The 12200-nt window shown below is 43.4% G+C and overlaps 2 protein-coding genes across 2 annotated transcripts in view; one reads left to right on the top strand and one right to left on the bottom strand.

The window, feature by feature from the left end:
• The window catches only part of TUBGCP6 (tubulin gamma complex component 6), a 30631-nt gene extending 24853 nt beyond the window's left edge, over positions 1-5778 (top strand). The window contains exons 20-26 of the mRNA XM_066633346.1: positions 335-503; positions 762-903; positions 1488-1673; positions 1883-2015; positions 2842-3055; positions 4299-4498; positions 5296-5778. Of these exons, the coding sequence (XP_066489443.1) occupies positions 335-503; positions 762-903; positions 1488-1673; positions 1883-2015; positions 2842-3055; positions 4299-4498; positions 5296-5387 (1136 nt within the window). The 3' untranslated portion in view covers positions 5388-5778. The remainder of the gene's footprint in view (positions 1-334; positions 504-761; positions 904-1487; positions 1674-1882; positions 2016-2841; positions 3056-4298; positions 4499-5295) is intronic.
• Positions 5779-6430: 652 nt separating this feature from the next.
• On the bottom strand, positions 6431-10748 carry LOC136657052 (fibroleukin-like). The gene is made up of 4 exons (XM_066633649.1): positions 10539-10748; positions 8356-8488; positions 7419-7604; positions 6431-6732 (listed from the first exon to the last, which is right to left on the bottom strand). Exons 1-4 carry the CDS (start codon positions 10746-10748, stop codon positions 6431-6433), a joined length of 831 nt encoding a protein of 276 aa, XP_066489746.1.
• Between the last annotated feature and the right edge of the window lie 1452 nt (positions 10749-12200).

Raw genomic sequence — 12200 nt, 5'->3', positions numbered from 1 at the left:
CATGAAGCTTCCTGTGTGACCTTGGGCCAGTCACTATCTCTCAGCCGCACAGGGTTCTTATAAGGACAAAAGGAAGGGAGGAGCTATGTACCCCACCCTGAACCCCTTGGTGGAAGGGTGGTAATGCACCCAGTACAACCCAGTTACAGCCTACCCGCTATACTGATGCTGATGATCATAATATTAACCAGGTTTATACACCATGTGTGTGTGTGAATTACTGTTATTCTTAACAACCAAAAATAAACCCCATTGCTTCACTGAACTTGTTCCCCAAAAATTAGGTTCAGGACTGCATCTTTCACTTTTTTCTTCTTCTTTTGGTCCAATGCAGCAGAGCTTCCAGTTTCCCACCTCCTGCATCATGTGATCCCAAGATCCTACACATTCCCAGTGGACCCATCAGTACAGTCGGCAACTGATGAAACGGCTGTACAACTGAGTGAACTCTTATCTCTTCCAGTGCTGATGAAACGGTCAATTACTGCTCCCTTGGTTTCTCAGTACGTAGTATTTAGGAGCAACGGGGCCAACTTTATAAGTAATTTTGTCTGTCTAGTCTGGTCTAGTGCAGGCACCTGCTTCCTGTTAACTGCAGTCTAGCTTTTCTCAAGCAGGAGGCAGCCTGAGCGTGGCTATAAGCCTCCTGGGGATTATACTTGTTTGCCTTTATGAAGGGAATTGTGGGCTTTAATTATTTTGTTTCAAACTTATTTAAAAATGAACCAAAATAATAGCTCCGTGCTTTTACTTGTTCCTAGTGTTTCGCTTGTGAACAAAGCCATTGTTGATTACTACTTTGTGGAACTGAATGTCGAGAAGCACTTTGAAGCATTGCGTCATTTTTTACTGATGGAAGATGGAGAGTTTGCTCAGTCACTCAGTGATTTGCTGTTTGAAAAGGTACCCGCAGAGGCTGTTCTCGACCACTGATCTTTGGCTGTGTCTCGTTGCCAGTGTAAAAAGCAATGGCATTGCAGAGATGGGAGTTGTGTATCACCTGGTACAACTCCCATTTGCGCATTGGCCCTGTTTTGAATGTGTAGCAGTGGTAGTCATGCTTTGGACTGCGTTCTTATGAGCAGAAGCAGACAGGTACATCTGTAATATTTCTTTACCCAGTGTGTAATAAATCTGTGGAATGCCTCGCTGCAGGATGTGGGTATGGTGTCTGGCCTAGATGCCTTTAAAAGGGGACTGGACAGGTTTCTGGAGGAAAGTCAGTCTCAGGTTACAAGCCATGATAGGAACATGCCACCTCCTGGTTTTAGGAATAGGCTACCTTAGAATGCCAGGTACAAGGGAATGGCAACAGGATGCAGGTCTTTTATTGTCTTGTATGCTCTCTGAGGCAGCTGGGGGGCCGCTGTGAGATACAGAAGCTGGACTAGATGGGCCTTTGACCTGGTCCAGCAAGACTCTTCTTATTTAATAATGACTGTGACAATGTGCATCTTCTGTTGCTAATGTGGTGTTTCTCATTCAAGCTTGGGTCAGGACAGACGCCTGGCGAACTTCTGAACCCGCTTGTCCTCAATTCCATCTTAAATAAGGCTCTGCAGTACAGCCTTCACGGAGACATGCACTTGGCTTCCAACCTCTCTTTTGCATTGAAATATGTTCCAGAGGTGTTCAAGCCCAATGCCCTCAACTGCTTGGAGCTGCGGTACAAGGTAAGAAGACTCCAAGAAAAGTGGAGAAGTGAGCAGATGTAACAACATCTTGTTAATTGGGGTTAATTGAGCTGATCCTTTTCTAATGCCACTGATGAACGCACTCTGTCTTGTGAGCAGCAACAGTCTTCGAAGTCTTATTTTAAAAAGTCGTATAATATTCTATTGGTAGGGAAACATGCCATGGTGATAGTGCTTTATTTTTTTAGGTGGACTGGCCCTTAAACATAGTCATTACGGAGAACTGCATAAATAAATACAACAAGATTTTCTCATTCCTCCTGCAATTGAAGCATATGGTGTGGACTCTTAAGGATGTTTGGTTCCACTTAAAACGAACTGGTAAGCTAAATCTAACACTCTTATTGTTTTTCATCTGAAATCAAACCTATTTAGATTATCTGGATGAGCAGATTACATCTACATTTACAAAATTGGTTTCCTGTAACTGCAATCCATGAGTCTGCTTATTTAAATATAAGCTCATTTGATTAAGAGGGAGTGCAGTATGATCCTACTAGACTGGAAATGTTTCTGCTTTTCTACTATAGTGAATTAGGGAAAGTCAATTTGTTTTTCACATAAGGATAGGAAAAACTAGAGTCACTGTCTGATAGTGTATAGGTGGAACTTACTGGTTCCCTTTGGTGCAATGTTTTTTTTCTCCCCGGGGACACTAGAGCTATAGGTGTATTTTCTATCTATAGAAAACAATGAGGAAATCCATGAATTTAATGTACTTTGGATTGGGCAGTAAAATGTCCCCCCGAAACGAAAAGTAGCATCAAAGACAGGAGCTTATACTTGTTTCATGTGAAAAAATACATTGTGTGCTTTTAGGTTTTTAGCCATTTAAAATATTGCCCTGTCACTGCCCATGCAGAGCCCAATCCTTTGCATGTCTACTCATAAGTAAGTCTCATTAGTGGGGCTTACTCCCAGGAAAGTGTGGATAGGATTGGACTATTATACATACTCGCCTCCCAGGCATGACTGGAAGATACTTCTGGTTTGCTGGCAGGCCCCCTGTAGATTTAATTATCCATGAAATTCAATATCCATGGTGGGGGAGGGGTTCTGGAATGGTCCTCTGGCTTTCAAATTGGCCTCATAGCAAGTTATAACTTTTAGAAAAAGCGATGCGATTTTTTTTTGTTTTGTTTTTCAGCTCTAGTGAAACATGCCTCCAACTCTGTTCAGTTTCGACAGCTCCAACTTTACAAGCATGAGATGCAGCACTTTGTTAAAGTCATTCAAGGTTATATTGCCAACCAGATCCTGCATGTGACATGGTGTGAATTTGGAAATGAATTATCTTCAGTGGGTAACCTGGAAGACATTTACCGTATGCATGCAGACTATCTCAACAAAGCAATTTTCCGGTAAAAATTTTTAAATTCAGTAGAGCAGGGGTGTGCAAAGTTTTTGGCAGGAGGGCCACATTGTCTCTCTGACACTGTATCGGGGGCTGGGGGAAAAAAGAATTAATTTACATTTAAAATTTGAATAAATTTACATAAGTTTACATAAATGAATATATTGAAGATGAACTTATATGAATGAATGAAGGTTTTGCAATAGCTCAAGGCCTTAAAAAATCTCTGACAGCAACTGTTACCCTGCAAATTCCTGATCTTGGAAACTAAGCAAGGTCAGGCCTGGTTAGTACTTGGATGGGAGACCACCTGGGAATACCGGGTGCTGTAGGCTTATACCGTAGTCTTTCGAGATTGCAGGTTGCCAACCATAAAAGGCCTTGCACAAAGCAAGCCTGGCCTTTCCTTTGCTGCTGCTGCAGCATCACAGATGTGAAACAGCAAGCAGTGGAGGGAGCCCTCATCCCACAGCTCATGTGAGAGGTCAAACAGTCGCCCTCACACTGAAAGCAATTGTGTTGGGCCATTGCAGGCTCCAGCAAGTCTCTGGAGGGCCAGTGGCTCACTGGAGACTGGGGGCTCCCTGAGGGCTGCATTTGGAATCCTCAAGGGCCGCAAGTAGCCCCAGGGCTGGGGTTTGGGCACCAGTGCAGTAGAGTATAGCACATTCATTGGTTTGCAAATAACAGTTTGGTTTGCAATTAACATAGGTCTAGGGAGGAAAAAAAAAACTTTTTAGTTGCCAAGGATGTTAGGACAAATTTAGGATATTTTGGAGGTGCTAAATTTAAAAATGGCATTGAGTTTGCCCGATTGACTCTAGTTTTGGGGGTTCAGCGTAGCCACTTTATATGGCAATTCAAGGAGCTTTCTCGTGAGGATGCTGCTTGAATCTGCATATAACATGCATTCCCATGCTCTTGTGTGTTGCAATGAAGAGGGCAATAGGGAAGAAAGTCCCTCCTCACGTTAGTGATTGGAGCTTAACTCCAGTGGTGCCCAGGGAAGGGAAATAGTTCATCTCTCCTATTGTCTGCTTGATGCACCTTCCTATTGTGGCATATAAGGAAAGTGGGAAGAGATGGAAAATGGATACAGATGATTTCCGTTGACTTTAAAATATTGGCTTTGTCTTCACTTCCCCCTCGACCCTTTCAGTAGAGCAATTGTGTTTTCACTTGCCAGACAAAACTTAAAGTCATACACTCATATAGTACATGGTTGTCTTATATGGGTTTTGCTTTGCTAGGGGATTGTTGACTGAGAAGGCAGCCCCCGTGATGAACATTATTCACAGCATCTTTAGTTTTATACTGAAGTTTCGTAGCCAGTTAATATCCCAGTCATGGAGTTTTGATGCCAGCAAACAAATGGCTGTTCATCCCAACTTTGGCTTAATGCAACAGTCCTACAACTCATTCAAATATTATTCCCGTTTCCTGTTCAGTGGTAAGTAAGCCTCATTATGCTTTTAAAAAACAGGTTTATGTACTTTTGGGGGAGGGGTCAGGCTATTGTAGTTCCTCTGGACAGCATAAGGACAGTTTTATTTAGCTGTTATGAATGTTGATAGGCTCACTCAGTGCCATCTTCCTTCTGTTTTTAAGGGCTTTATTTAAAATAGTGTCTCCCAACCTAGGGGTCACAATCCCCTAGAACAGGTGAATAGGACCAGTTGCTCTCCCCCTGCTTAAATATAAGAGGAACACCACATGAAAAAGTGTCTCTTGCCTAGTGCAGGCAATTCTGCCCACCATTCCGTTTATTTAAATACATGCCTGGCAGAGAGCCTGAGATCAGAGAATTATGCTGCTGTTCCCTCAGTCCCAGTTTGCCTCTCATAACATTTAAGGAGACAATACACATTTTCTAGATGGCAGGGATTTTCAAGGTAGTTTTGAGTTTGTGACTTTAGCTTTATGTGCCAACTTTGGGCCATAATCCTTGCAAGTAAGCCAAGGGGCGACTAATGTGAAATAAGGTTCATAATGCGAGAAAGAGGAGATACCTGAATCTTAATTGAAAGCTGCAGAAATGATCAGGGTCTCCCATTGGCGCAACTGAAATGAAATTTTCCTGGGACAAATTAAAGAAAGTACAGCAGTTCAAATGCTCTTACACTCTTTATATACATGCGACTTATGGGATTCTTTGCAATTCCAGACAGATGGCTTTGCTTACAGCAAACAGCTTGTGTAAGTGGATTAACTGTTCTAAGTTCCCTTTCACTATCCTTTTTCCTGCAGTGGTAACTAAACTTGTAAACAGAGGGTACCAGCCTCATCTGGAAGACTTCCTCCTGCGAATCAACTTTAATAACTACTACAAAAATAACTGAGTTTTTGTCACACAGCACAAATTGCTGCTGTTAGAGCAAGAGACTTGACCATAAAGTACGTTTATTAAACCTGGCCCAGTGAAAGTTGTCAGCACTAAGATGCCTCTGGGGGAAAAAAGTATTCCTTTTACAGATACTGTGAAAGAATGAAACTGGATCAGTGGAAAATGTTATGAAGATGCTCCATCTTTTTTTCTCATAGCATGGCAGAAATGTTATTTTCTTCACCAGTGCAGAAAAAGCATGTTACTCAATGTATAGCAGTGTGTGCATCTCTGTAAATTTTGTTAATGTGTACATTCTTGCAGCATTGTGAAATTTCTCATGTAAAGAATGTAAGAAGAAAAAGAACAACTATTACTTTATAATTAGCATGGAAAAAATCCAGAATAAAAAGGCTTTATTCTATGTTACCCTTGTCTACCTCCTTGAGTGACATGGAGGTGTTGCCATCTAAATTCTAGAGCCCCATAAAAGCCCCCAAAACCTTGGCTCTACTGGAAGCAGAAATTGCAGGAAAAGCAGTTGCCATTATCATGCAATGCCACCCTACCACACTGATTGTATATAAGTCAAGCTCATTCTCTTTATCAGCTCTTAGCAATGTCATGTTACATATTGAGTGACTTCCTACAAAGCACTAAAATTCATTTACCCTAATGGAGGTATGTTCCTTCCTATAGCTCAGATCCATTATGTGTCATACAGAGAGTTGGGCCTTGGTATCAGTTCCAGGCCTCCCCATGGATATTGAATGTCATGGATAGTGAAATCTGCAGCGGGGGTGTACAGATGGCAAACCAGAAGTACCTTCAGTGGCCTCTAGAAGGCCTTCTGAGATGCAGAAAGGTGGTGCACAACCTTCCCAGAAGGCCTCCCAGGTGTGACTGGAAGGTACATCAGGGTGGTCGCTGAGGCCCTCCAGTGGTGGACTGGCATCCATGGATAAGGAGGGCCCACTATGTGGCACACTACTGATTTGCTTTAAAATAGGGGTGATACAAACTCACTTGCCATACCTCACAGGGGAGAGTCTCGTATTCCTATAGCAAAGTACATTTTACCTTCAGCTCACTGAATATTAATGAATTAATACGATCCCATGTTTCCCAATTCACTCCAGAGAGCCAACCTTCACACTGGGTTTTAGGATGCCAGTCCCCATTGAGATCTGCCATGCCACAGTTGCTGAACCACCACCCAGAGCCATAGAGATCTCTAGCACAGCTTCTGTAGGCTTGGCTTCTGTTTATGCACACCGTACAGTCATCATTGTCTTCATCGATTGTACTGAAGTAATGGCCATCTTGACTCCCAGCATGTCCTTCACCTCTAAATGCATCTCCTAAAGTTCAAGGGAAAAAACTGAAATGTCAGTCTTTATTTCTCTTGTGACTCTTCAACTGCTCTTTCAATGTTCTGTGGTAACTATAGAGAAGAATAGCAATCCTATCTCCTCCCACCCCGGAAGAGTCCTACCAAGCAACTAGGGACAGGCTGTATGTTCGTTTCCATGAAGAGATGAATACATGCTGTGGAAGCATGCTGTGGAATACATGAAGAGATGGATCTGCTGTGGAACTGAGTTGCAGTTGCACCACTGCTGTCGCCAGTCACGTATTCTCAGGATAGGAAGGCAGGCATGGTTGGGCCCCTGGTTGTGTGGCAGGCTAAATATGCCTTTGTTAACAGTTAACTTCCTGTTTACGTTCGATGGGTCCCTTCAAGGCATTCAAGCTGCCTGCTTGAACATCCTGATAAGCATGCAATTCGTAAGGGAAAGGAACATTTTCTCTTGGCCCCAGAGATAGGAACCTCAACATATTCAATGGGCACAGTTGGAATATGCAGAAATAGAGTTTCCCCATATTCGTTGTTGCCATCTCCACAGAAACCTGGGCCAGTATCTCCCACTGATACAGGGTGATGCCTGTATATGCCCAGTGTTCAAAATGGTAGAGAGGCATATCCCACTTGCCTGAACCACTTTCATATTCCAAGTTGTGCATGCATAACCTTTAATCCTCTTACCAACATTTCCAACATAGTTTCCCAAAGAAATGCGATAGAGTTCACTTTCGTTGCCAATCTTGAAAGCATCGTAGAAGGCATAGCCTGACTTCCCTTTGCAATTTATCATGTCCACTCGGAGCTGGCATGTTTTGCCTTTCTGTTGGGTCAGGGCATGAATGTAATCAAGCCCCAGCCAGTGCTCATCTGAAAGGAACATTATTGCATTCATGATATAAGGCCAATTGATGCCTTTTTGCACATGAGCAGAAAAAAAATAATACACATTTGTAATGCAGGGAGCCCACAGTTTTCAGTTACCCCACTTCCCCCAGGCAGGGGTGTGTGCTTGTACATTGATGCTCTCTTCCAGGGTTGGTCAAACTGGCTCGTGAGCCACATGTGGATCTTCAACATAAAATGTGCAGCTCATGGGGAGATGTTAGCCGAGTTCCTTCTTGCATCACAATAAATATGAAAGGTAAATAAATTTTCAAGCTTTTTAGTTATTTGCCAGCTATAAACTGAGAGTCCACTGGATTTAAACATTAAGGTTCATGGTGAGTAAATATATATTTAAGAACTGAAATGCTTCTTAAAACCCATTTTTGCCCAGCCTACAGATGTACACATTTGATCCCTGCTGCGCATATGCAATGCTGGGTAGAAATGGCTTTCGTATCACAGCTCTCAAACGTTGATTTTTATCTTATATGGTTCTTCCGTTAAGTAAGTTCGGACACCCCTGCTCCATACACAAATGGAGCTCTATCAAAAGCTGCACTGTTCAGTTTTGCTTTCTGTGTGAATCAAGTCTTCTGATACATGTTTTCTAGCTTAGACACTAACAAGTACTGCATATACTGCTTGACATAGTAACCAAATCTGCAGACAATAGTATATATTAATTTAGGTCCTAGTGTTTAAGCTGGAAATTTTAGGAAAAGGATTTACTTACGCCCAACATGTCCAAATCCTCTTTGGTAGTCACCCCAAGATCTCCGAAAATTCACCGGCTTCCCATCCAGACCTTTTCCGTTACGTCGCTGGATGACAGTCCATCCTCCATCACTGCGCTTTTCACATGATACCTACAAGGCCAAGGATTATTTTATTTTTCACATTTTTATACCACCTTTCTTTGAAGGAGCTCAGGGTGATGTGCATGTACCTCCACTCCTTTTGTCTTCAGAACAACCCTGTGTGAGGTAGGTGAGAGAGAGTGACTGGTCCAAGGTAGCCCAGAAAGCTTCATAGCTGAGCAAGGATTGAACCCCGGATCTTCCAGGTCTAAATTCAACTCCAAAACCACTACATTATTCTGCTACACCATTGCAAGTCATGTTTGCAAGAAGTCCACCATTATTGATTAGAATATTGGTCAATATTACAATATGAACCATCACCCTGGTATCATCATTCTGGGGGCGACAAGTCCTTCTCTATAGTGGGGGCTGCTATTATGGCATTCCCTCCCCATTGAGTTAAGAACTATACCATCTGTCAGGAGCTAAAACATTCCTCCTCTGTTAAGCCTTTCCTAGTTTTGTTCAGGCTTTTTCTCTCTCCCCCCCCCCCCAATGTGGTTTATTATTGCTTTTGTGCATGCTTGATTCCCCCCCCCCCCACCCATGGCTCACACTATGACCATAAACAGAAATGGCTTAAACTCGGCATATGTGATATAACATATATCAAATGTGATCCCAAATCAAAATAATTCAAAAGATTACAAATCTTTAGAATTGGGCATTATCAATGGCAGTCGAGTATCTCATATAAGGGAAATGAGAGCCGGGGTGATGCAGTGGTTCTGGTGTTGAACTTAGACCCGAAAATCCAGATTCAAATCCCTGCCCAGTCATGAAGCTTCCTGGGTGACTTTGGGCCAGTCACTCTCTTTCAGCCTGCCCTACCTCCCAGGGCTGTTGTCAGGACAAGGAGGGCAGGAACCATGTACACCACCCTGAGATCCTTGGAGCAAGGGCAGTATTATGTGAAAATAATAATGTGAAAATAATAAATTAAATATTGCAAAATCACCAGATACGCCTGGTCCAAAACGTAACTGTGTAACAGTCGCATCTTACCTCAAAAGGTTTGTGAGCTTTCTCTGGTTTTAGCATGTAAATTCCATTTGTGGCCAGTTTAGCTGCAGCAAATATTTCTGTACAGTCAGTTCCTTTAACCAAAAGAAGAACTCACTACATTAGTATAGTGCTTCTGGGATATTCACCTGTATGAGCTTGACATAATCCTTACAACTATTCTGTAAGGAAAGTATAATTATCCCCAAATTACAGCTAAGGAAGTGACCAGTTTCTCCGCTACACCGACTCTGGTCATATAGACAACATGCCTTCAGCTGCTTTCATCGTCTCTTTTCATCCCCTGTTCACTCACTGCTACCCTCCAACATCCAGTTTTAGATCAATAAATCTAATTATAGATGTTCAATAATGCAGTGTCATGAATTAATAAGGTTGCCACATCTCCTGAGGTTTGGATCCCTGTCCCCAACATGCTAGAGTGCAGGTTGGAAGGTTGGGGAGTGTAGGCTAATGGGAAAGGCCAAATGGTGAAGGACATATTAGTTTTAATTACCCTGCACATGCTCAATATCATCTGAACTCGGAAGCTAAGCAGGGTCCGGCCTGGTTACTACTTGGATGGGAGACCGCCTGGGAATACCGGGTGCTGTAGGCTTCTACCATAGTCTTTCAAAACTGAAGGTTGCCAACCAATAATATATATTAGTGCTCTCTGACCACTTCCGTAATTAGGAGGCTTCCAATATGTGGCACCTCCTTAAGAGGTTACTGTGAATCGAGATCATGTTCAGTCAAGTGAAGCAGAGATACTGTGAGTTCTCCCTATCCACAGGTTTGGCATCTACAGTTGCTGAGTCCGTGGCTCAGAGGGCCTCCTAGACACTACCAGGAGTGGTTTCCAGTCATGCCCAGGTAGTGTTCTGAGATTTGAGAAGGCCTGTGAAGTGGGCTGTGGGCCTTTCTTGGCCTCAAAAGACCTCCCAGACATTAAGCCATTTCTTGTTCTCGTCCATGACTTCTGGGAGGTGTGTCTGGGAGGTTGGGGAAGGCCAGCAGCCCACTCCATGGGTTTTCCCTGTCCTCAGAATACCTCCTGAACAGGACCGGAAGTCATGGACGCAAAGTGAAAGTGGCTTCTGGCCACGTCCGGGACGCCATCTAAGGAGGCTGGTGTGACCTCCGGAGGGCCTAGCCTGGCCCCAGGCGAGTTCTTAAGGTGCCAAAACCCTTCCCTTCTCTGCTGTGAGGATTTCATTATTCCCTGTGGTATCCGCTGAGGGTTGTGGAACTGATCCCCCATGGATACCAAGGGCTCACTGTATGCCCCTCTATTGCACTGGATCTAAATAAGACTATCCAAGAACTAGTAACAGGAAGTATTTACCTTGAATAACCTGAGAAGCCACCACCTGCAAAGAGATTAATTTTTTTTTAAGTAGACCATTGTAAACACAGGCATTCTTTCCAAAAAATGTATTAGCACACAGTTCGTTTGCAATAACGCCCAGATTTCTCATTTGACTTGAGTTCAACCGAGTTAAAAACATTCCATACAATTGTGCGTTGAGGTGCAAAAGAATGAACTTTAAGACTACTATCTGATACTTAATTTGCAGAAACACAGGTCTTACACCAGGATTACCTTCTGGTTTGGACAGAAGGGGCAAACATTGACCCTTTCCCCATCCACAAAGGCTGGCCAGCCAGTTGGGTGCTCAAGTATATTTCAAAATGGAGGAAAGCTCCTGCCCCACCTCCATTTCCCATCTAAGTGATGGGAAAAGAAAAATATGCGAAGAATATTATGCACTGGGCAACACATTAGAGCAAGCCCCCTTCCCCCTTCTTCAACATCTCCTTTTATCACCCGTTCATCCTCCCACAGCCTTTCTGCTTTAGAACTACAAGCAAAAACTCTCGTCCAGTCAAATAAGTCCTGGGTTGGGAAGGGACAACTTACTTTCAGGAGTCTACTCAAGCGCCAGTGTAAATGGTCAGCTACCTTTGTCCTGGCTTGCTGGAAGTCCAGACTCAACAGCAACACTGCAAAGCTCACAAGCTGGCAGCAGAAATTCATTCTCATAACTAAAGTGGGAAGCAATAATATTACGCTGAATATAAGCTAATAGTAGTATAAAGAAGACTTCTAATATTTGTTGAAAAGCAGTGTATAGGTTTTTTAAAAAATAAGAATGACTCCACTGTTTATTGCCCACAAAAGAGGTGGTGCCAGGAGTCAGCTATGTCAGGAATGGGCCAAGGGCCTGTGCCCATAAGAAAACCCAGGCAGCCCCTGAAAGTGGCAATGATGGCATGCACAAGTTGGCTGAGGGACTCACACCACCACTGTGCGTAGCGCTCCTTTCTGCAAATGGAAACACTTCTAAAAGGCTCGGCATCACTACAGAGCTTCTAAAAGACGCAGTGGCATAGCTGGTGCCTCAGGGATCCGGGGCCATGAATTGTAATGTCATCCCTTGGAAGTGCCTGATCCAGAACTGATTGTGGTGAAAAAAAATTTTTGAGAAAAAAATTTGGAAAAAAATGGTCAGCTGCTCAGAGTGGCTCACAACTGCTCCGAGTGTCCACAAAGGTACCCTTGGCTTGGCACACATCAAAGCACGGTACCCAAGATTTGGTACCTCCTGGCCCCATCTTAGCTATGCCACTGAGGAGATTCTCCAGTTGGATGTTGAGAAGGGAAGAGCTGCTCCGCCAAAGCTTCCTGCCCCCACACTGCTAAGAAGACTAG

This window comes from Tiliqua scincoides, chromosome 7, assembly GCF_035046505.1.
Source record: "Tiliqua scincoides isolate rTilSci1 chromosome 7, rTilSci1.hap2, whole genome shotgun sequence".
Classification (NCBI taxonomy): Eukaryota; Metazoa; Chordata; class Lepidosauria; order Squamata; family Scincidae; genus Tiliqua; species Tiliqua scincoides.
This window is presented reverse-complemented; position numbering and strand designations above follow the sequence as displayed.

Excerpts from the sequence above, each read along its gene's own strand:
- LOC136657052 (XM_066633649.1), bottom strand. The coding sequence starts at position 10,748 with ATGGGGGATCAGTTCCACAACCCTCAGCGGATACCACAGGGAATAATG. Across the intron at positions 7,605-8,355 it reads AGGATTTGGACATGTTGGGC|ATGAGCACTGGCTGGGGCTT; the intron begins GTAAGTAAATCC and ends TGTTCCTTTCAG. Across the intron at positions 6,733-7,418 it reads AAACTATGTTGGAAATGTTG|GAGATGCATTTAGAGGTGAA; the intron begins GTAAGAGGATTA and ends CTTGAACTTTAG.